Source organism: Elephantulus edwardii, unplaced genomic scaffold (assembly GCF_000299155.1).
Source record: "Elephantulus edwardii isolate Elephantulus edwardi_28Jun2011 unplaced genomic scaffold, EleEdw1.0 scaffold00184, whole genome shotgun sequence".
Taxonomy (NCBI): domain Eukaryota; kingdom Metazoa; phylum Chordata; class Mammalia; order Macroscelidea; family Macroscelididae; genus Elephantulus; species Elephantulus edwardii.
Window position 1 is genome coordinate 2,237,554 of NW_006399934.1, and position 19,686 is coordinate 2,257,239.

At 45.8% G+C, this 19,686-nt stretch overlaps 2 protein-coding genes and 2 pseudogenes across 2 annotated transcripts; 1 reads left to right on the forward strand and 3 right to left on the reverse strand.

The window, feature by feature from the left end:
- Positions 1-2,175: 2,175 nt before the first annotated feature.
- LOC102860162 lies at positions 2,176-2,769 on the reverse strand (annotated as a pseudogene).
- A 5,934-nt stretch (positions 2,770-8,703) lies between these two features.
- On the reverse strand, positions 8,704-9,159 carry LOC102863301 (annotated as a pseudogene).
- A 2,783-nt stretch (positions 9,160-11,942) lies between these two features.
- Positions 11,943-15,604, forward strand: NCR3 (natural cytotoxicity triggering receptor 3). The gene is made up of 3 exons (XM_006896267.1): positions 11,943-11,985; positions 14,963-15,307; positions 15,486-15,604. Exons 1-3 carry the CDS (start codon positions 11,943-11,945, stop codon positions 15,602-15,604), a joined length of 507 nt encoding a protein of 168 aa, XP_006896329.1.
- Positions 15,605-16,370: 766 nt separating this feature from the next.
- Positions 16,371-17,804, reverse strand: LST1 (leukocyte specific transcript 1). Its single transcript, XM_006896268.1, has 4 exons — positions 17,786-17,804; positions 17,340-17,444; positions 16,988-17,010; positions 16,371-16,532 (listed from the first exon to the last, which is right to left on the reverse strand). The coding sequence occupies exons 1-4, from the start codon at positions 17,802-17,804 to the stop codon at positions 16,371-16,373; spliced, it is 309 nt and encodes a 102-aa protein (XP_006896330.1).
- Positions 17,805-19,686: the final 1,882 nt, after the last annotated feature.

Below are 19,686 nucleotides of genomic sequence, written 5' to 3' on the forward strand. Positions count from 1 at the left end.
GAGTGGCAGATGCAAGATCAGGTAGAATTGTGTTCTTTTGTATAGAGGAAGTTCATGCCCCTGACTTTTATAACCCTTAGACCAGCAGGGCAGAACTGGGGTTCAAAGTCAGTGTGGTCAGCTCCAGAGTCCACTTACTTCCCTCTGTTTTATACTGTCCAGGTGGTTCACTGGAATCTCTCTAGTCTTGAATGGTTCTAGAATCTGGAGAGGGGGCTGACAGAGGCAGAGCTGCCCAGGTCTAGGGTTAGTGTGGGAACTGGCAAAAGGAGAGGGGCAGTAGTGTCCTATGGCTGGGGCAGCTCCCTCAGTCACAGGAAAACTCACAGGGGGTTCCTACTTGGCTAGTGTGGGAACTGTTCTTCTCAGGCAGGAAAGACTGGGTCTGAAGTGGGTCATAGAGGAGCATCTGGGGCCCATAACTTCCCCTCAGGTACTTCCTGTCTTCCAACCACTGGTTCCTGTTTGAGAGCAAGTGAGGAGTTGATAACCTCACTCAGCCAAATGCACTGACCAGAGCCTGGAAACTGAGACCTTGTGGGGTTCAAGATAAGTGCTGGGAGGGGTGTGTAAATGATCACACGTGCATGCACAGGTGTATAGCAGAACCACAGCAGGAAGAGACTGAGGTGTCCATGAGGGGAACAGAGGGAACAGGGGACAAAAGTAGAGACTCAGGCTACAAAGAATTTCTGTAGGGCCCAAAGGGCCTTCAAACCTTAGCCTCACTTCACTCTAGGCTGTTGAGGGTCCTCCCTCCAGTCTCACCACCACCACCAGGGGCTCTGTTCTCTCCTGGCTAATGCAGAGCCTGTGGCCTGCAGGGTGGACAGACTGACCTGAGCTTCCTGGTGTCACTGTGTGGTCAGTGCCCTAGTTCGCCCTTTAAGTACAGGCAAAGGAATTGTGCCAGGCGGAAGAGACTGGAAGAGGGGACGGTGCGCAAGTACCAAGGTGAAGAGCAATGTTAGTACTTCTTGGGAGAGGTGACTTCAGTGCATCGAGCACTAAAGTCTAAAGTATAGGCTGAAGCTTTTTGTTAGAGTGAAGAGATAAGAAGGAAAATAAACCTGAAGAGGCAGCAGTGAAGGTTAAAAAAAAAAGATTTATTAGAAAGTTACATCCCAAAGGACCTCCTTCCTTGAAAGGAAATATGGAGAAGAGCGGCCGAGTGCTAGAGAGGTGAGGCTCTGTTTAGCTCCTTCTTCTCAGGGTGGGTTGGGGCTGGAATCTGGCCAATGAGATGATTCCACAAAAAGTTCAAAGTTTAGGAGGTGGTTCTCATCCTGGTCATTTTCTCTGATGTCATTCAAGCTCCCAAAGTGTCCACTGCTTCTGACATCGCTCATGTTCCCAAAACACTAACTCTATGTATGTCAATATCAGGCTTCTGGCCCTGATGTAACTTTTGCCTCCTCTGTATCATTGGTTCTAATCCTAACACTGGGAGGAGAGAAGCATAGCCAACCACATGCTCTTGCCTCTCCTCTGGTTTTAACGTCTTCCAACATGAGGCCCTCCTCGGCATTTCTAGGAGAGGAGGGTAAACTCTGAGCGTTAGGATTGCACTTCTTTCCTGTTGGACTTCTAGGACTGTAGCCAAGCCTGCAGTCTCCCTCTATTCCAGCCATCCTATTGATTCTGCTAGCGGTTGAGTGTATACCTCCAGAAAATCTTCCCTGATTAACATTCCTCAATTACCCTGTTAAAACAAAATCTTTATTAAGGCAATAATAGAAATTAAGTTCATTTACTATATAACATGTAAATCAGGGTAACATTTCTGACTAAAGAGTGTTCCAGACAAGAAAGATCTTTACAGGTTTTCATATCTTCGCCTGTTGCTAGTATTTCTACATTGCCATAGAAACAGGACCAGAATAGAGTTTACCAAAGACACTGACAACATTCAGTATCCCATATAATCTTCTCGAACAATCAAAATTATTCATGTTCCACCTTAAAATGTTAGCTTTTAACCTCACCTTTGGAATACCAGTTAGATAATTCATTACAAGGGACAATGCTTAATGCAAATATTCTTTTTTTTTATTATAAAGCAAGTTTATTTCTGCAGAGTGGAGGTGTCTTATGTTTACACAGAAGGACAGAATTAGGGGAACCAAATCCAACCCTTTGTTTCCCTTACATAACTGAGCATCTTACTTCCACATTTTATTGGGGATCAAAGATGTTGGGATCATGAAGGGTCAGACTGGTCACCAGCTGTTCAAAGTCACCCAGGCTCCAGGGTGGGGGTGACAGATTTTCAGGGCCAAGAGATGAACTGTTCTCAGGGTTTTCTTCCACCTATTCTCCTTCCTTACGGGGGCTGATTGAAGGTGAGCAGGAGATCGGTCTGGTACTGGGTAAGCCGCAGTAGGGCTTGGTGTAGCGTCACCTCCTTTGCTACCTGCTGGTTTTCCTTAGCTACCTGTTGTTTGCCAGAAAGGACCCAGGCTTCCTGACAGCAGCCCCCCAGGGCCAACTTCTCCAAAGGGAGGGCCTGCACGGCCTCCACTTGTGCAGCCCTCGCGCCCTGGACCCCGCCAACGTCCTCAAAGTGGTACCGTGCTGCCGCCTCGCCTCGCACGTGGGCCTGCAGCTCCAGAAGTTCCACGATCAGACTCTGGTCTATCTCGCGATGGCAGAAAACTTCCTGATTGTCTGGGACCGGCCGGAGGTCACTTACATCAATGGCCCCAGCGGGGAGGATGGTGGAAAAGCCCCCCACCCCCCCAACAGCGGATAGTCTCCTGCGGGCTCCATAGACCTGAGCAGGGGGATGGACACTACAGAGGCTTAAAAGAAACCCGCATGGGGCGTAGGTGGGGCCACTTGGGGACAGGTGGCATCACCCCCCACCCTGTCGCCAAGGCTGCCTAAGGTCCACTTTAGCGTGGGGTCCTTTAAAGTTTCTCAAATATTCTTTAGAAATGAAACTGTTGTTTAACTAGGATCTTTGCAGCATGCTGGTTAGACACTTGTGGTGGTTATGCCATATCCAACTGAATGACCTCAAAGAACAGGGTAGAATTGCCCGACGGGGTTGCCAAGACTCCAATCTTTTTGGAAGCTGACTGCTGCATATTTATCTCATCCATCTGGGTTCAGACCATCCACCTTTCAGTTAGCCGTTGAACACTTATTTACTGTGGTCCCAGGGATCTTAGACAGAGCCTCAAACTCATTTCCATTGAGTAGGAGCTGACTCATACCTGACCATCCAGGGGAGTTTTGGAGGTTGTAAATCTCAGGGAAGGAGACTTCTCATCTTTTGCCCACAGACCTACTGTTGGATCTGAACCACCAGAGAGGGGCCACCTTTGGATTAGCAGCACAACTTTCTGTGGATCACCCCACCAGAATGGTGTCTCAGCAGAAAACATTATTGTTATTAGTAGGTGCTGTTGAATCAACTCATAGCAATCCTATGAACAATGAAATAGAACCCTACCCTGTCCTGGGTCATCCTCACCATTTCCAACGTACTTGAGGCTACTGTTGCAGTCACTGTGTCAATCCATCTTGTTGAGGGTCTTCCTGTCTTGCACTGTGATTCTCCACCTTTCCAAGCATGATGTCCTTCTTCAAGAACTGCCCCTCCTAACAACATGCCCAGGGATGTGACAGTATTGTCTAGGTGAGCATGTGTTAGATACTAAAAATTTGGTGAATAAACAGAAGAAACAACTCAAAAGTCCTCTAAGACAAAGATTATGTGAAAAGGAAAGCATGGGATAGAGGAGCCTAGGGAGGTGGGGGACTCAGGCCTGATTACTTTTATTTTCCTGTGAAAGAGGAATTAATGATTTCAAAGTGGAACAGGTACTGGGGTGACTAGATCCAAAGTGTTGGCCATGTAGACAAAAGGTGAAAGTTGGAGAGAAGAGGGCAAGAACTATAAAGTTAAGGTACTGAAAAGTAATTTATGAAACTTAGACGGGAATAGTCACAGTACATGTGTTCATAACAGCAAAAACATTAGAAGCAACTGAATTGTATATGACAAGCAAATGGATAAATGGGCTGTGTCCCATCTGTACAATGGAACACCTACCAGTCAGCAAGAAAAAGGAGTGAACTCCTGACACATTCAACAAAACAGCTGGATCTCAGACCTTACACAGACTGAAGGAAACCAGACACGAGCATGCTCTGTTTACAGGGATGAGAAGGGAGGGACAGGGGAGCAAAAATTAATAGACAAAAAATTAATTAATAGACAAGTTAGATGAAAGGAAAAATAATATACAGTAAAAGGTTTATCAGGCATTGTAATTAATTAAATTAATCATAATTCTAAACAAAAATGTTTATGAATGATTGAATGAATAAACCAATATTTGCCAACGTGCACTCAAAAAGTAAGTAAAAGGAAAAAAAAAAGAGAAATGATTTCATGTCTATGAAGTACAATTACAGACAAAACTTAATAAAGCACCAGTTGTCAGAGAATCCATTCTGCCTCATGAAGACCACAATTGTATGTGAAGAAAATTGTGTTTCATAGAGTTTGTAATTGCTAATTTTCCAAAGTAGATCACCAGGCCTTTCTTTTAAGACTGTGGACTGGAACCTTCAACCTTTAAAATGATAGGTGAGCATGTCAGCATCACCTGGGGACTCCAGAGATATTTGCTTAACGTTGCTACATACTGTGCTGTATTTATTCATAAAGGCACATGGTTCGAACCCACCAGCTGCTTCGTAGGAGAAGGAGGTGCAATCTCCTCTCGTGCAATTTGAAAATCTGCTGTCTCTGAAAACCCTCTGGAGGGTCAGCTTTGGGCCGTTTCTGACTCAGTGTTATCCACAACACCATCAACACCAATGCCACTAGGGCTCCTTATTCCTGAAATATTGAAAAATTGACCAAGCAAAAACCCCAAACCAGTTGCCATCAAGCTGATTCTGACTCCCAGTGCTTCCAGGTGCTGCAGAGTTGACCAGGAGCTGCCTTCCATATGCCTTTCAATGACTGGGATCTTTTGGAAGCAGCTCTTCAGGCCTTTCTTAATAAGCACTTCTGGGTGGATTTGAACCATAAACCAGTGTTTAATGATTAGCACCACACATGAAGTCCAGAGATATTGGAAACCAAACCAAAACCCACAGCCACTGAGCCAATTCTAACTCACGATGATTTATCAGGTTTCTGAGAATGTAAATCTTAACAGGAAACTGTCTCCTGCACAGGGGCTGGTATATTTAAACCACTGACCTTTTTTGTTAGCAGCCCAAGTTGTGACACACTATACCACCAGGGCTCCTTACAGAAGTTTTCAGATAAGCTCTTAAATCTTATACATACCAGGATTTGATCTAGAAAGACTTAAGAACATTTCCAACAGATTGCCAAAAGGACAGATAAGTCTTGGGAAAAATGCAGTCAGAGTGCTCTTTGAAAGTGAAGATGGTGAAACCTTGGCTCTCATACTTGTAGCTAGGAGAGGCTATTCCTTGGAAAGGAACTTCATACTTAGAAAGATTGAAGGTCAGCAAAGGAGAAGAAAGACCACAATGATACGGATTAACATGATGACTTCAGGAATGGGCTCTAGTGTCAGAGATGATAAGGACACTACAGGATAGGGGAGGGTTCAGGTCAGCTGTTCATAGAGTCACTATGAGTTGTACGTGACTCAGTGGCACCTAACAACAACAAGAATATACTGTACATATGATCAAGAGCCAATGGTGATGATGGAAGAAGTTCAAGCTGTGTTAAAGGCATTGGCAAAAAAAATAATGCCTGCAGAGTCTATGGGTTACCAATTGACATGTTTCAGCTAATGGATGCAACTCTGGATATGCTCACTAATCTGCCAGGAAATTTGGAAGATAGTTAGTTACCTGGCCAACTGACTGAAAGATCCATATAGGTCCCTATTCCCAAGAAAAGTGATCCAATAGAATGTGGTAATTAGTGAACAATACCATGAATATTGTATGAAAGCAAAATATTGCTGAAGATTGTCCAAATACAGCTAGAACAGTACATTGATAGAGAACTGCCAGAAATTCAGGCTGGGTTTAGAAGAGGCCATGGCATCAGGGATATCATGGCTGATGTCAGATGGATCTTGACTGAAAGCAGATAATACCAGAAGAATGTCTACTTGTGTTTCATTGACTATTAAAAGGTGTTTGACTGTGTGGATCATAACAAACTATGGCAGAGATTGAGAAGAATGGAAATTCCAAAATACTTAATTATGCATATATGAAAGCTATACCTAGACCAAAAAGTTGTTGTCTGAGCAGAGCATGGAAACAGTGCATGGTCTAAAATAGAGAAAGGTGTGCTTCAAGGCTATATCCTGTGTTCAGTTGTCGCTGTTGGTGGGCAAAAAATACAGCCAAGATGCTCCGGAATATGCTGGCTCTTCGTCAAATTACCCAGAGGACCATAAGTACTACTTCACGCAGACAGTTTGAAAATAAAGTTCGAGAAAAACAAAAGCTGTTTCAGGAGGATAATGGAATTCCAGTGTATCTAAAGGGTGGGATAGCTGATGTCCTCCTGTATAGAGCCACCATGCTTCTTACAGTTGGCGGAACAGCATATGCCATATATCAGATGGCTGTGGCTTCGTTTCCCAAGAAGCAGAATTGACTTCAAATTATCATCCCAGCTCTGGCTTCAGTTTAATTCCGTGCCCTATGGACCAGTAATCTGATGAAAAGAGCTCTTCTTTGGGGATCAGTATTTATTGACTTGCACTAACTGTCACCAATAAAGCAGTCTTTACCATGAAAAAAAAAAAAGGCTATATCCTTTCTACATATCTATTCAGTCTGCATGTTAAGCAAATCATTCAAGTTGTTGGACTTTATGAAGAACAGTGTGGTGTCAGGATTACAGGAAGACTCAAAAGCCTGCATTATGCAGATGAGACATCCTTGCTTGTTGAAAACAAAGAAGACTTGAGGTGCTTGCTGTATTGAATCAAAGACTTCAATATGGATTACATCTCACTGAAACAGTGAAGGAAAGAACTGTTTAAAATGAATATATGATTAGGCATTATATGTATGACAACAGCCCAGGATAAGAAGTACATTGAAAGAGAACCTGGGTGAGGAAGGGAAGGGAGGTAATTGTGGAACAATGAATGAATTTTTAAAAAGTGAACTGAGGGAGGGGGAAGGAAGGGAGAGAGGGTAAAATGTGCAACAATGAAAATGAAAATGAAACTTTTTGTAAATGTAAAATACCAAAATAAAAAATTTTATTATAAAAAAGGAAAAAAGCCTCACTTCTGAGCCAAAGGGCAGCATCATGATAGATGGAGAGATTGACATTGTCAATGATTTAATCTTGTTTATACCCACAATCAACACCCCTGGTACCAGCTGTCAGGAGATCTGGAGACATATGGCATTAGACATATCTGTTGTTGGGGACTCTCTCCAAAGTACTAAACAGCAAGGGTGTCAGTCTATAGACTAATGGGCATTCAATTCAAGCAAAGCTTTCCAATCACCTGCTCTGTATCTGAGACTGACTTGACATTGATAAAGATGACAAGCGAAGAATAAATGTCTTTGAGTCATGGTGTTGAAGAAGAGTGTTAAATATTCTCTGGACTGTCAAAAGACCACAAGCTACTGGAGAAAGTGCAGCCAGAGTGCACCTTATTGGCAAGGATGGCGAAACTTCATCTCACATACTTTGAACTAATTGTCAAGAGGGGCTGTTCCTTGGAGAGGGACATCATGCTTGGGAAGGTGGAAGGTCAGCAAAAGAGAGGATGACTGTTGACCAGGTGGATTGGCACAGTGACTGCAGGAACGGGCTCAAGCCCGTTGATGGTGAAGATGATGCAGGATAGGGCAGGGTTCAGATCTGCTAGTTATAGGGTCACTGTGAGTTGTACTGGACTCCATGACACTTAACCACAACAACAACATACTATACAAATGGTCTAGGCTTTGCTTAGGAAGAGAAAAGACATGTGGGTGCATATGAAACCTTTGAGTCCAGAAGCTGAGGGTTACCACACACTCTGGCTGCACTTCTCCCAGGATAGATCTCTTTGCTCTTTTGGCAGTCCATGGTAGGTCCAACACTCTTTCCCAGAAGGCATCAAATCTTCTATGGTCTTCCTTATTTATTGTCCAGATTTGACACACCTATGAAGCCATTGCTAAAAATAAAATAGATGGGCTTGAGTTCTTTTCTTCCCCCTTTGTCAGTGAAAATTTTAATTAAAAATAGTACAAGTTATGAGGTTGTTGTGGAACAGAGGAAGGAAGGGCTCAGATGATGCAGCACATTCATCAGGAGGGCCTCTGTGGTCTCCTCCTACCCCCACAGCCTGGTTTTTCACCATGGTATCCAGCTTCTGCAAAGACTTTATCTCAACTGGGGCTGTCATTAGGTGACCAGGTAGGGAACAAAGTGCAGAAGCCACTAACCCTAAGTCTTCTCCCTCCCTTCAACCCGTGAAGAAATGTTTCCTGGTATCGCCCTAGCTTGTTGGCTAGTTTCAACTAGCAGCTGTATTATGAAGGCCTGGCTAAAGACATAATTGCTTTCTCCATGTCCCTGGTGGCAGCAATGGGCCCATATCCTGGAAGGAACTCAGAATTGCACATACCAATTAATGTTGCTTGCTGGCTTTGGGTGAAACTTTCATCTAATAATTTAAATAGTGCATGTATACCTGGAATAAGTTCCCAAGGGCCCAGAAATCATTAGATGAAATATTCCTCCTTCCCTGCTCCCCCAGCCCTTGGCTGAGTCACTTTCCATCTGGAGGATGGTGTTGGGCTCACTTCCTGCAGATTCCTAGGTGACATAGCTGCCTTTGTTCTTGTACAGGTAAGAGATGATCGAGACCACGACTGAGAACAGTGTGAGGAAGACCACGATAACAACTGCAATGAGTACTGTGCTGGCTTCAGCTTGTGGGGATAGGGCTTCAGTGGCCTGCAAGACTGGGGTGGTCATCAGTTCTCCCCTCGTGGGGAAGGTGTAGTTGGAAGGCTAGTCACAGCATTCAATGGAGAGGACCCAGACTGAAGAGTAGGTCGGCATGCAGCGGGTTCGCAGGGCCGGACTGCTGGATGGCCCTGTCCTGCGATACTCTGGGCTGACCAAGGACACAAGTGTGCACTGTCTAAAATGTGAGGTTTTATCCTCAGATCCATTGCCTATTGAGTGGCGGTAGCTTCTTCTCTCTTTTCAAATCTCACAGTTGAAGTAGCAAGGACAATTTTCTTTATATTCCCTCTTTGGGGTAGAGATGAGGCGTTAACAGAAGACATAGGAAAACAGATGTTGTTGTTGTGTGCCGTCGGGTCGCTTGCGACTCATAGCGACCCTATGTACAACAGCCCTAAACTCTGCTCTGTCCTGTGCCAATCACACTGTCTCTGACACTCCCATCCCGATTATCCCAGTCACTGAATGGAAGATTGAGTTAAGGCCCAACGGAGAAAAGACACATAATTGGTGTCTAAGGCATCTGACCACCAGGGGGCAGTCTTTACTTTGCCGTGGCACCTTGGTCCCACACCCTCAAATTCAATGTCCTTAACGAGGCAGCCATTGTGCTGACTGATGAAGAAAAGGCAAAATGAGTTGTTGCCAGATTATAGGGCCTGTTGTGGTTTTCCAAGTGGTCTGTTGTTGCTAGATTCTGTGCCATAAAATCGATTCTTTCTTAGAGTGACCCTATAGGGCAGAGTAGAACTGCCTGCCATGGTGTCCTAGGTTGGAGTATTTTTTTTTAATTATTATTATTAATTTTAATGAAAGTTTACAGAGACTTAGAGTTTCCAGTCATTCATTGTTGCACTTTTCTCCCTGCCCCCTCCCTAATTCATTCTTCTCCTTAAAAAGTAAAAGAAAAACTCTTTCATTGTTATGCAAACCCTCCCCCCAAGTCCATTCCACTGTGCAGCCTTCATTCTGGACTCCTGTCATGACAATAATACTCAATCATATATCCCTTTAAGCAGTTCTCTCCCTCCTCTGTTTCAATAGAGTATACCTCATTCCTCCCCTCTGTCTTCCCTCAACACTGATGTCAGTCCTGTTTTACAACAGTAGTACTATGTAATATTTGTCCTTTTGTGACTGAGATATTTCACTCAACATAATGTCCTCCATGGTCACATATTTTGCATATTTCATGAGTTCCTTGTTTTTCAATGCTGCATAGTATTCATTGCGTGAATATACCAGAGCTTCCCTATCCATTTGTTTTTTTGATGGGCACTTGGGTTGTTTCCAGCTCTTTGCTGTTGTGAACAAAGCCACAAGAAACATGGGTGTGCATACCAGGTTGGAATTTTTAAGGAAACAAACCTGAGATCTTTTTCTCCCACATGATAGTTAATGGGCTGGAACTTTGAACTTTTTCTTTAGCAGCTAAGCCTTTAAGAATTACACCACCGATGTTCCTGTCAGGTGTCTCAGAAAGGTTAACTAATTTGTTAACGATTATGAAACTAAGTAAATAATAGTATACAACTAATTAGTGGGAAGTTAGCAATTGTTAATCTACTGCCTTGCCAAACTGAAATTGCTCCCTGAAGGGTGGGGACTGGGCCATTAGAAGCACAGATGGAAAGAACAAAAAGTATTTATCAATATGACAGCAGTCAAAAGGGAAGTGTATTGGAAGCGCTGGGTATATATTTCATTTGACATATTACATCTACTTATTTTTTCCTATGTGCTTTATTATAGCAAGTGGTTCTTGTTGATTGCCTTTGAGTTGAGCATGACTCATAGTGACCCTATGAACAAAAGGCCTGAAGCCTTTCTATAACTATCAACACGTATCAATTATAGCAAGTAGATGTATAAAAATGTGACACACTTTTATACTAGTCTTTATACAACCTTTAGTTTACCTGTAGCTCAATATGTCTTTCCTCTGTGTCTATAGAATTTTTCACACATTTTATGTAATGGATACTTTTCAGGTTCTTAAAAAATGCTAAATTGTGACTATAATAATAAATGAGTGGATTTCCAGGTGGGTGATAAGTCCTTCTGGAAAGCGCTGGATAAAGCAGATATCTTCTGTTGGTTATGTTCCTTTACTGGAGATGTGAATATGAATCCATTTAAACTTCTCCATCAGCTAGCATTTATCCAGTTAAACCATCCAAATCAACATAATCTTTGTAAATAAAGTTACTAGTAAAAAATGCCCTAGGGAGCTCTGGTGGCCTAGTGGTAAAAAGCTGCGCTGCCATCCAAAAGGCATGTGGTTCCAACCCACCTGCAGTTCCAGAGGAGAAGGATGGGCAATTGCCTCTTGTGTGAGTTACTGCCTCTCAAAACCCTCCAGAGGGTCGACTATCTGTTTTGACTTGATGGCACACAAAAACAATAAGTCAAAGGCCCTAGCTGCTGCCCCATCAAGCCCATGAGCTCACTTCTACTCTTCTCCTATTTCTAAATTCTAGAGCAGCCCTGGCAGGAGGGCCAGACTCAAAGGACAAGGATGGGTTCAATATGACACTATTGGGCAGCAGGAAGGAGAATATTTATGGGTCCATACAGCCTCCTGGAGGCTTGTTCTGGGTAAGGTGCTGGCTTTCATGGCCCTCAGACGAAGAGGAGAACCACATCCTGGGCTCACCAAACCACCCACTCTTGCTTATCAACCTCCCTGCCATTTCCTTACCAGCCATCTGAGCCTCACACTGCCCTTCATACTGCCCACCAGATGCTCATGCCTCCTAGAGACCCAGATATCCTTAGCAGCAGCATCCTCTCATCCCAAGCAGACATGTGCTTGATGGTCAGGGTGCCACGCAGTAAGTTTCTTGGCAAGTGATGTGGGTCTTGTGTGTCATAGGAAGCTCCCCACCCCCACTGATGACCAAAGACCTGGCCCCGGGTAGTGGGTGGATCCTCCTTCACCCAGACCTCACTGTTTAGGTGGCCCTTGCCAACCTGCCTGCCCTACGACATGGCCTGGAGGCTGTTGCTCATCTTTATCATGGTCCATTCAGGTGACAGGGCTTGGAGGGACATGGGGCTGCAAATGGGGTTGAGGGGAGGCCATGTGCAAGGATGTACAAGAGAGCAGACTGAGAGGAGCACTGAATACAGAGTCCTGAGGGCACTGGGTAGGAGAGGGAAGAAGGAGCTTGTGGGGTCCTCTGTAAAGCCGACAGCCAGGGGAGTCCCCCAGTTAATGGCTCCCTCTCTGACCCTTACTGAATTTTTCTGTCACCTGGCTGTGAGAGTCCTGTGCAGTTTCATCTCAGATCCCTTTTCTTCTTAGCGTCCTTCCTAAAAAGATTACAAGGAGCAGTAAAAAGACTTAAAGGAAGAGGCCAGCTTTGAGTTGGTTGTTTTTTGTGGGGGCTTTTCTTTAGAAACTAGTTTTCATATTGCAGGAGAAGGACGGCCAATCTCCTCCCATGTGATTAAATGCCTCGGAAAACCTGTTAGAGGGTCAGTGATAGGTCGGTTCGACTCAACACGAAACAACAACAGGTTTAATATGATGCGTTTAAAAGACTGATTAAATTAGGTTCATCATTGAGAGCCTAGATATATAGTTAAGAGTTTGAGAGATCTAAGTAAATCTAAGAAATTTCTTGATGGAACAGATTTTCATTGATAGACTTTATCTATAAAAAATTAGGTTCATGGCTTCTCAAAGAGTGACTCCAAATCAGCAGCTTTAGCATTGGCTGGGTGCCCTGCTCCAGACTGCCAAACCCCAAAACCTGTTCCATTAAGAGAATGCTGATCCACAGCAACCACATGGATAGAGCAGAAGCTCCTCAGGATTTTCTTGGCTGTACCCTTTATGGAAACATCTCCTTATGTGGAAGGACTGGAGGGTTTGACCTGCCGACCTTTGGGCTGGTAGCTGCACACTTTTTCCACTGTGTCACCAGGACTCCTTGCTGTAAGTTAACCCTAGAGGGTCTGTGTTAACAAACCTTTGAGGTGATTCTGACACATACTCAGAGAATCACTGAAATATAAAGGGATTATTAGTGAATTTCACTAAGGAATGCAAGGAATAATTTGTCATTAGTTGAATTCATTCATTGATATCAATGAGTTAACTAGGGCTCTCAACCAGTTAGAATGAGTTCCGGTAGCACAGGGGGTTATGTATTGTACAAACCCCCAAAGGTTAGTTGTTGGTTTTCCATGCATCAAGTTGGATCCCTCTCAGAGCTAACCCTCCTGTGGGTTTTCAGAGGCTGTAAATTGCACAGATTAGATCGCCCACCTTTCTCCAGTGGAGCAGCTGGCAGATTCAAACCAAGAGCCTTTAGGTTGGCAGCGCAACTTCTTACCACTCTGATTGTGTCCCATCGAGTCAGAACGGACCCATAGCTAACCCCTCCGGTGGCTTTTTAGAGATAGCAAATTGCACAGAAAGAGATTGTCCATCCTTTCCCTGCAGAGCTGCTGGAGGATTTGCACCACCTGCCTTTGGGATTGCAGCACCGTTTCTTACCATTAGGCCCCCAGGGCTCCTCACCACTAGGCTCCCTTAGAAAAGATCAGTAACTAGTTCAAATTCATCAGCTGTGCCACATAAGAAAGAAGGATAAAGATTTACCCTCCTGTAAAGATTTGCAGCCTCAGAAACTTGATAGGGGTGGTTATGAGTCAGAATCAACTCAACAGCAATTACAGCCATGCCTTCACCTGGAAGGTTTAATGAGCTAATGTTCTTTAACAGAAACCAAAGGACTGTAGTGAAAAGTGTCACTGCTCGTGTGTCAGCTGCTAGTGCCTATGTAGGGTATTGCTGAGTCTGCTCTGATTCAGTGATTCTGTGAACAAAAGCATGACCCCCAGCCAGCCGCGCCCTGCCCTCAGAATCTCTGCTGTGCCTTGCCTATTGCTGCAGTAGTACTGTGTCAATCCATCTCCCTAACATCGTCTTTGTCTATGACTCTCTCCTCCATCAAGCATCATGTCTTTCTCCAGGGACTATTGTAGTTTCTGGGTGCCATCGAGTCAAGTACGCTTCATAGCAACCCTATGAACAACAGATTTAACCCTGTCCTGTCCTGTGCCATCCTCACCATCTCCCCCATACTTGAGTCCGTCCAAAGAGCCTCAGTCACTGTGTTAAGGGCCTTCCCCTCTTTCGCCCCATCCTAATAAGATGCCCAAAGTTACGTGAGAAGGTGTTTCACCATCCTCAGTTCTGAGGAGCATTCTTGTCTCACTTCTTCTCACACGGATTTGTTTGCTCTCTTGGCAGCCTAGGAGATATTTAATATTAAACTGAAATGCCATGGGTGCTAAACCAATACTTGGTTTTTCAATGTAAATTTTTTGTGATATTAGTTAACAGAGCAGCTATTCATCATTAATAAGGTTCGATCTAACCCTGTGACTTATAGCTGAGAATGATGAAGAAGTCTGAGAATGACACTTGGGATAGAAAAACGCACTCATCATTCTATTATTATTAAATTATTATTTTGTGTGTGCCAACAAATCAGATCTGAATGGTACAGGAGGAGATTGTCTCTCCTTCTCCAGCAGAACTGGATTAGTGGATTAGAACTTCTCATCTCTGGGACTGCAGTGCAGCTTCTTGCCACTAGGCCACCAGAGCTCACCACACTCACTGTTCTTAAGTAGCTTCTGACTCACAGCAACCCTCCATCAGGTTTCTGAAGATGAAATTGTCCATCTCTTTTCCTGTGGAGCAGCTGAGGGGTTCGTAATTGTTGCGTTTTTTGCTAGCAATCTGTTAACATTACGCATTACACCACCAGGGCTTATTGATGTGAAGAATTTGAAACGCTGTTTAACAAGCTAAGTTAACAACTTGGATTTGTAAAACATGAAGGGCTGAATGAGATAAGCTTCTTGCCTGAAGTGTTTGTCCCCATGTGCCTGTGGTGGTGAAACAACTGGATATTTGACTTGAAGCTTTCTCATCTTTTCACTTTGGTGTCACTGAGATACTCTGTGGGTCTTCTCTGTTCTCCCCAGGATCTTGTGCTCTCTGGGTGACCCAGCCCCCTGAGATTCAGACCCAGGAGGGAACCTCCATCTCCCTGCCCTGCTCCTTCAATGCCAGCAGAGGGAGCCTGGCCATTGGCTCAGTCATGTGGTACCGGGACAAGGTGGCCCCAGGGAAGGAAGTGAGGAATGGAACCCCTGAGTTCCAGGGCCGTCTGGCCCCCCTGAACCCTACACACTTCCTCCACAACCACCAGGCTGAGCTGCACATTCGGGACACACAAGTCCATGACACTGGAGTCTACCTGTGCAGGGTGGAGGTATTGGGCCTGGGCACTGGCACAGGGAATGGCACTCGGCTGGTGGTAGAGAAAGGTGAGGTGCTGGGAGGTGACTTCCTCTTGTGGTCAGAGGCCCTGCTTAGCAATGTCCTTGAAAGTGGCGATTCTTCCAGAGGCCCCCTGCCCCTCCCTGAGCTTGTGCATGGCTACCTCCAGCCATCAGTGCTCCCTTTTCCAAGCCCCTTCCTTTCCCCCATCCTACCTACATTTAGGATCCTCTCAGCAAAAGGCCAGCACCATCCTTCTCCTCCTCCGGGCTGCGTTCTATGCCTTCAGCTTTCTCTCTGTGGCCATAGGGAGCACCATCTATTACCAGGGCAAATGTAAGTAATGGTGCCAGGGACAAAGGCAGAGAGGATGGGACTTTAAGAGGGCTGAGGTGGGGAAAGACAGAGGCCAAGAAAACGAGGGACCACGGTGGTGCTGACTGCTTGTATGTTCTCTCCCATTAGGCCACAGCATGGAAACCCTGCCATGCTTGTCTTGTGGGAACAGACTGCTACTCCTGTCCCGTGGGAACACCTTGTCCCCTTTGGATGGCTTCTGAAGAGTGATTCCAGATCCACGATCCCAGCTGTCTTCAGCAGAGTCCAGTAAAGCTCTGTCTGTCCTGCCACTAACTCTACCTTGTCAGTCTCATGTATTTTCCTCTCCCTTTTCCCCCCTCCACCAGGCCTGCATATAAAGACGCTAAGGAATCTGCTTAGACTAAGGAAGATGCTTTTACTCACAGCCCCTTCCCACCCACCTCTCCTTGGACCAGGGAGATGAGACAGATTCTCACCTGTGGGACAATGACACCTGTCATTCCTACTGGTCAACAATCTCCCCCAGGGCCAGGCCTCGGGAAGATCTTTATTTCTGAAGCACCCTTCTTGATCCACTAAATCCTCACTTGATCTCAGAGTGGGAGTTGTGGGTGGTGGTGATGGGAAGCCACTTATGATTGGACTATGGTGACTTTTGAGTGGAGGGGCTTGAGAGGAACAGAGAAACCCAACACATAGCAAGTGAGGAGACCACAGACTTTACTGGGTGAATCAACCACAGGGTGACCTTGCCCACCTTCCAAGGTTGAGGGAGGGATGTGGGCAGGTTTAGGTAGGTTTTTTCTTGGCAATGCAGGCATAGTCAGCCGTGGAGTCGTCCTTGGCGTCTCCCCCATCTCCCTCAGCGAGGTCAGGCCTGTCAGCACTGGCTGTCTCAGGCAGCTTCTGCAGAGATGCATAGTGGAGCTCCTGGTGTGAGGGGCGCCGGGCCTGGCACACAGAGGGAAACGGCTGTAGGCACAAGGAGGGGCCTCCCTTCCTTCTTTGCAGGGTTCTGCCCCCACTTCCTGCTTCTGTTAGCGCTTTGCTTCCTTTTCTGTCTCCTCTCCTCTCCTCTCTTTGAAACCCTCTTTTCTTTCCCCTCCGCTCTTCTACCCCCTGACCCTAGCCCACCAGCTTAAGCTCTCGTCTCTTTGAATTTCATTCTCTCATTCTTCCCCCTTCTTATTTCTTTCTTCTCTCACTCTTTACTCTCCTTTCTTATTGTCTCTTCTTAGTGCCACACCATTTTTTTCCTTTCTTCACATTCTCTTACTTCTTTCTTTCTGCCTCTTCCAAGTCCTCTCTCCTTCTCTTGGCCTCCACCCCTTTCCTCACCTTCAGTCTTGTTCTCCCATCACCCACTGGGGCCCTCTCTTGTCCTCCTTTTCTGCCCCCAAACTCACCCTGCTCCTCTCCAGCCTCTTTACTGCAAGAAAAAGAAGAAGTTCAGGATGGCCTCATATGCATTTCCCCACATTCCCCTGGAGTGAGGGGAGGGAAGAGCCCCAGAGCCTGGTCCCCTCCCACCATAAAATGAGGCCCTGGTGAGGCTGCTGTGTCCTCCCTTGCTTCCCAGTGGCTCCAAAGGAAGCCCTTGGTTGCCTGGACACTGTTCCTTTACTCTCCACCCAGCTCCCATCCTCCTCCTCACCCAGGGCCTGTCGGGATCACTGGAGATTTCTGAAAAAGCGGCGTGAAAGGGCATGTAAGGGAACAGTGTTGTGAGGTGAATGGGGAGGTGAAAGTGTGACTCACCTCTCCGATGGAGCCAACACAGACAGGTGGACAGAATGACCACAGCGAGGAGCAGGAGCCCCCCCAGTGCCAGTCCCCCGTATATGTAATAGCATGTCTGCTCCTCTATGAGAGAAACAAGTGTTAGTGGCTCCTTTCTCTCTCCAACTTACACAGCTTTTGGTGGTCATGGATATCCTAATCCCCTCTCCAACAGTATGAGTGTGTGTGCCCAGAACACGGATATCTCATCTCTTGCCAGAAGCCCCACCCCTTATTAGTTACCACCTCATATCTGAAACTGGGCTCCCTCAGAGGCATCCACTGAAGTCCCTGGAGCCTCTGAGTCGCACTGTGTGGTATCTATGCCCCTCTTCCAGCTGGTCCTAAGATGCCCTCACCACCACTTTTCACTCATTGATCACTGACCCACAAAACTCCCTGTCTAGAGGAGTGAAACTCCTTACCTTTGTGACAAAGAGCCATGACATCACTGGATTTCACGAGACTGTGGACTGCGGACTGTTCTCGAGGTCAGGAAACAGCCCCTGCTATTCCTGGCTAATGGTTGAGTCAGTCACGTGCCTCAAGTTCCCATCTGTGAAGTGAGGGGCCCTCCGTTAGAGTTCTTCCCCAGGCTGAGGAGCCTCCCCGCGATGTGCTAGCCCTGATCTGGGCATTTTCACTACTAAGTCCTACAACATGGCAGGGGGTTCCAGTGCCCATTTCCTAGGCAAGGAACCTGGGGCTGGAGCCACCAGCTTTTACATCTCCTAGATCGAAAGTGAGGTTCAAGGTCAGCTCGGTCAGCTCCAGCATCCATTCACTTCCCTCCACTTTACACTGTCCAGATAGTTCATGGGAGTCTCTCTAATCTTAGATTTATTGTTCTAGGATAGGGTGAGGGGGCTCACAGAGGCAGAGCTGTCAGGGTCTGGAATGAGTGTGAGAACTGGCAGAAACATAGGGATGGCGGTACCCTACAGCTGGGAGAGGTCCCTCAGTCCCAGGACATCTATCTCATTGGTGTCCCTACTAGGCTTGGTGTGGGAACTGCTCTTCACAGACAGGTTAAGACGGGGCTGAAGTGGGGCAACGAGGAATGTCTGGGCCCCGTAACTTCCCCTCACACACTTTCTGTCCTCCAACCACTGGTTCCTGTTTGAGGGCAAAGAGCAGGTTGTGGACCTCACCCAAAGCCAGCTGCACTGACCAGAGTCTAGAAAACGAGACCCTCCAAGGTTCAAGAGAAATTATGGAAAAGGGGTGTGTGGGGTGTGTGTGTGTGTGTGTGTGTGTGTGTGTGTGTGTGTGTGTGTTTCAAAAGCACAGTTGGCAGTGAAAACTTAAAATGTCCATCATGAGAGGAGCAGTGGGGACAGGGGACAGAAGCAGTGACTCAGAGGCTAGAAAGGATTCCTTCCTGTAGGGCCTCAAAGACCCTCAAACCCGTTCTCTCCCTCTTCCATCTTAGTCTCACCTCACTCCAGGTTGTGAGGGTCCTCCCTCCCAGTCTCACCTCTGATACCATCACCAGGGGCCCTGTGTTCTCCAGCTTACCCAGAGCCTGTGGCCGGCAGGGTGGACAGACTCCAGACTGACCTGAGCTTCCTGGGTGGAGAGAAGTGTAGCCACCAGACATCCTTGCTCCTCCTCTAGTTCTAACTTCTTCCCCGACGTGAGGGCCTCATCAGCATTGCCAGGAGAGGAAGTTTAGATTTTGAGGGTTAGGATTGCAACATCTTTCCTAATAGGCTTCTAGGACGACTGTAACTAGTTCAATCTCGTCCCTCTATCCCAACCATCCTATGATTCCACTAGCTGCTGCCGGTACATCTCCAGGAAGTCTTTGATTAACTTTTCCCAACTGCCCTGTCAAAGTAAAATCATTATTAAGCCAATAATAGGAATACATTTACATTTGTTTAATGCACAATTTATAAATTGGGGGAACAACTTTAACTACAGATCTCAAAAGTGTTCTAGAGAAGAGAGATCCTTACAGGTTTTTATATCCTAGTTTGTTGCTAGTATTCTACATTGGTAAGGAAACGGGGACCAGAATAGTTTATAAAATTTATCGACATTCAGGATTCCAGACAACAGTTTCTTAAAGGACAATTCAAATGATTCCTAACTGACCTTAAAACACACATTGCTTTGCTGGAGAAGGTGGGGGCAATCTCCTCCTGTACCAGTCAAATATGATTTGATGGTACACACAAAAAATAATAAAATAAAATTTAAAAAAATAACACCAAAACACCCCCCCCCCACATTGCTTCTAATCTGAACTTTGGAATCGCTGTTGTTACATTGATGAATACAATGCTCAGGGTAAACATTCTGCATAAAGTATACAGGACTT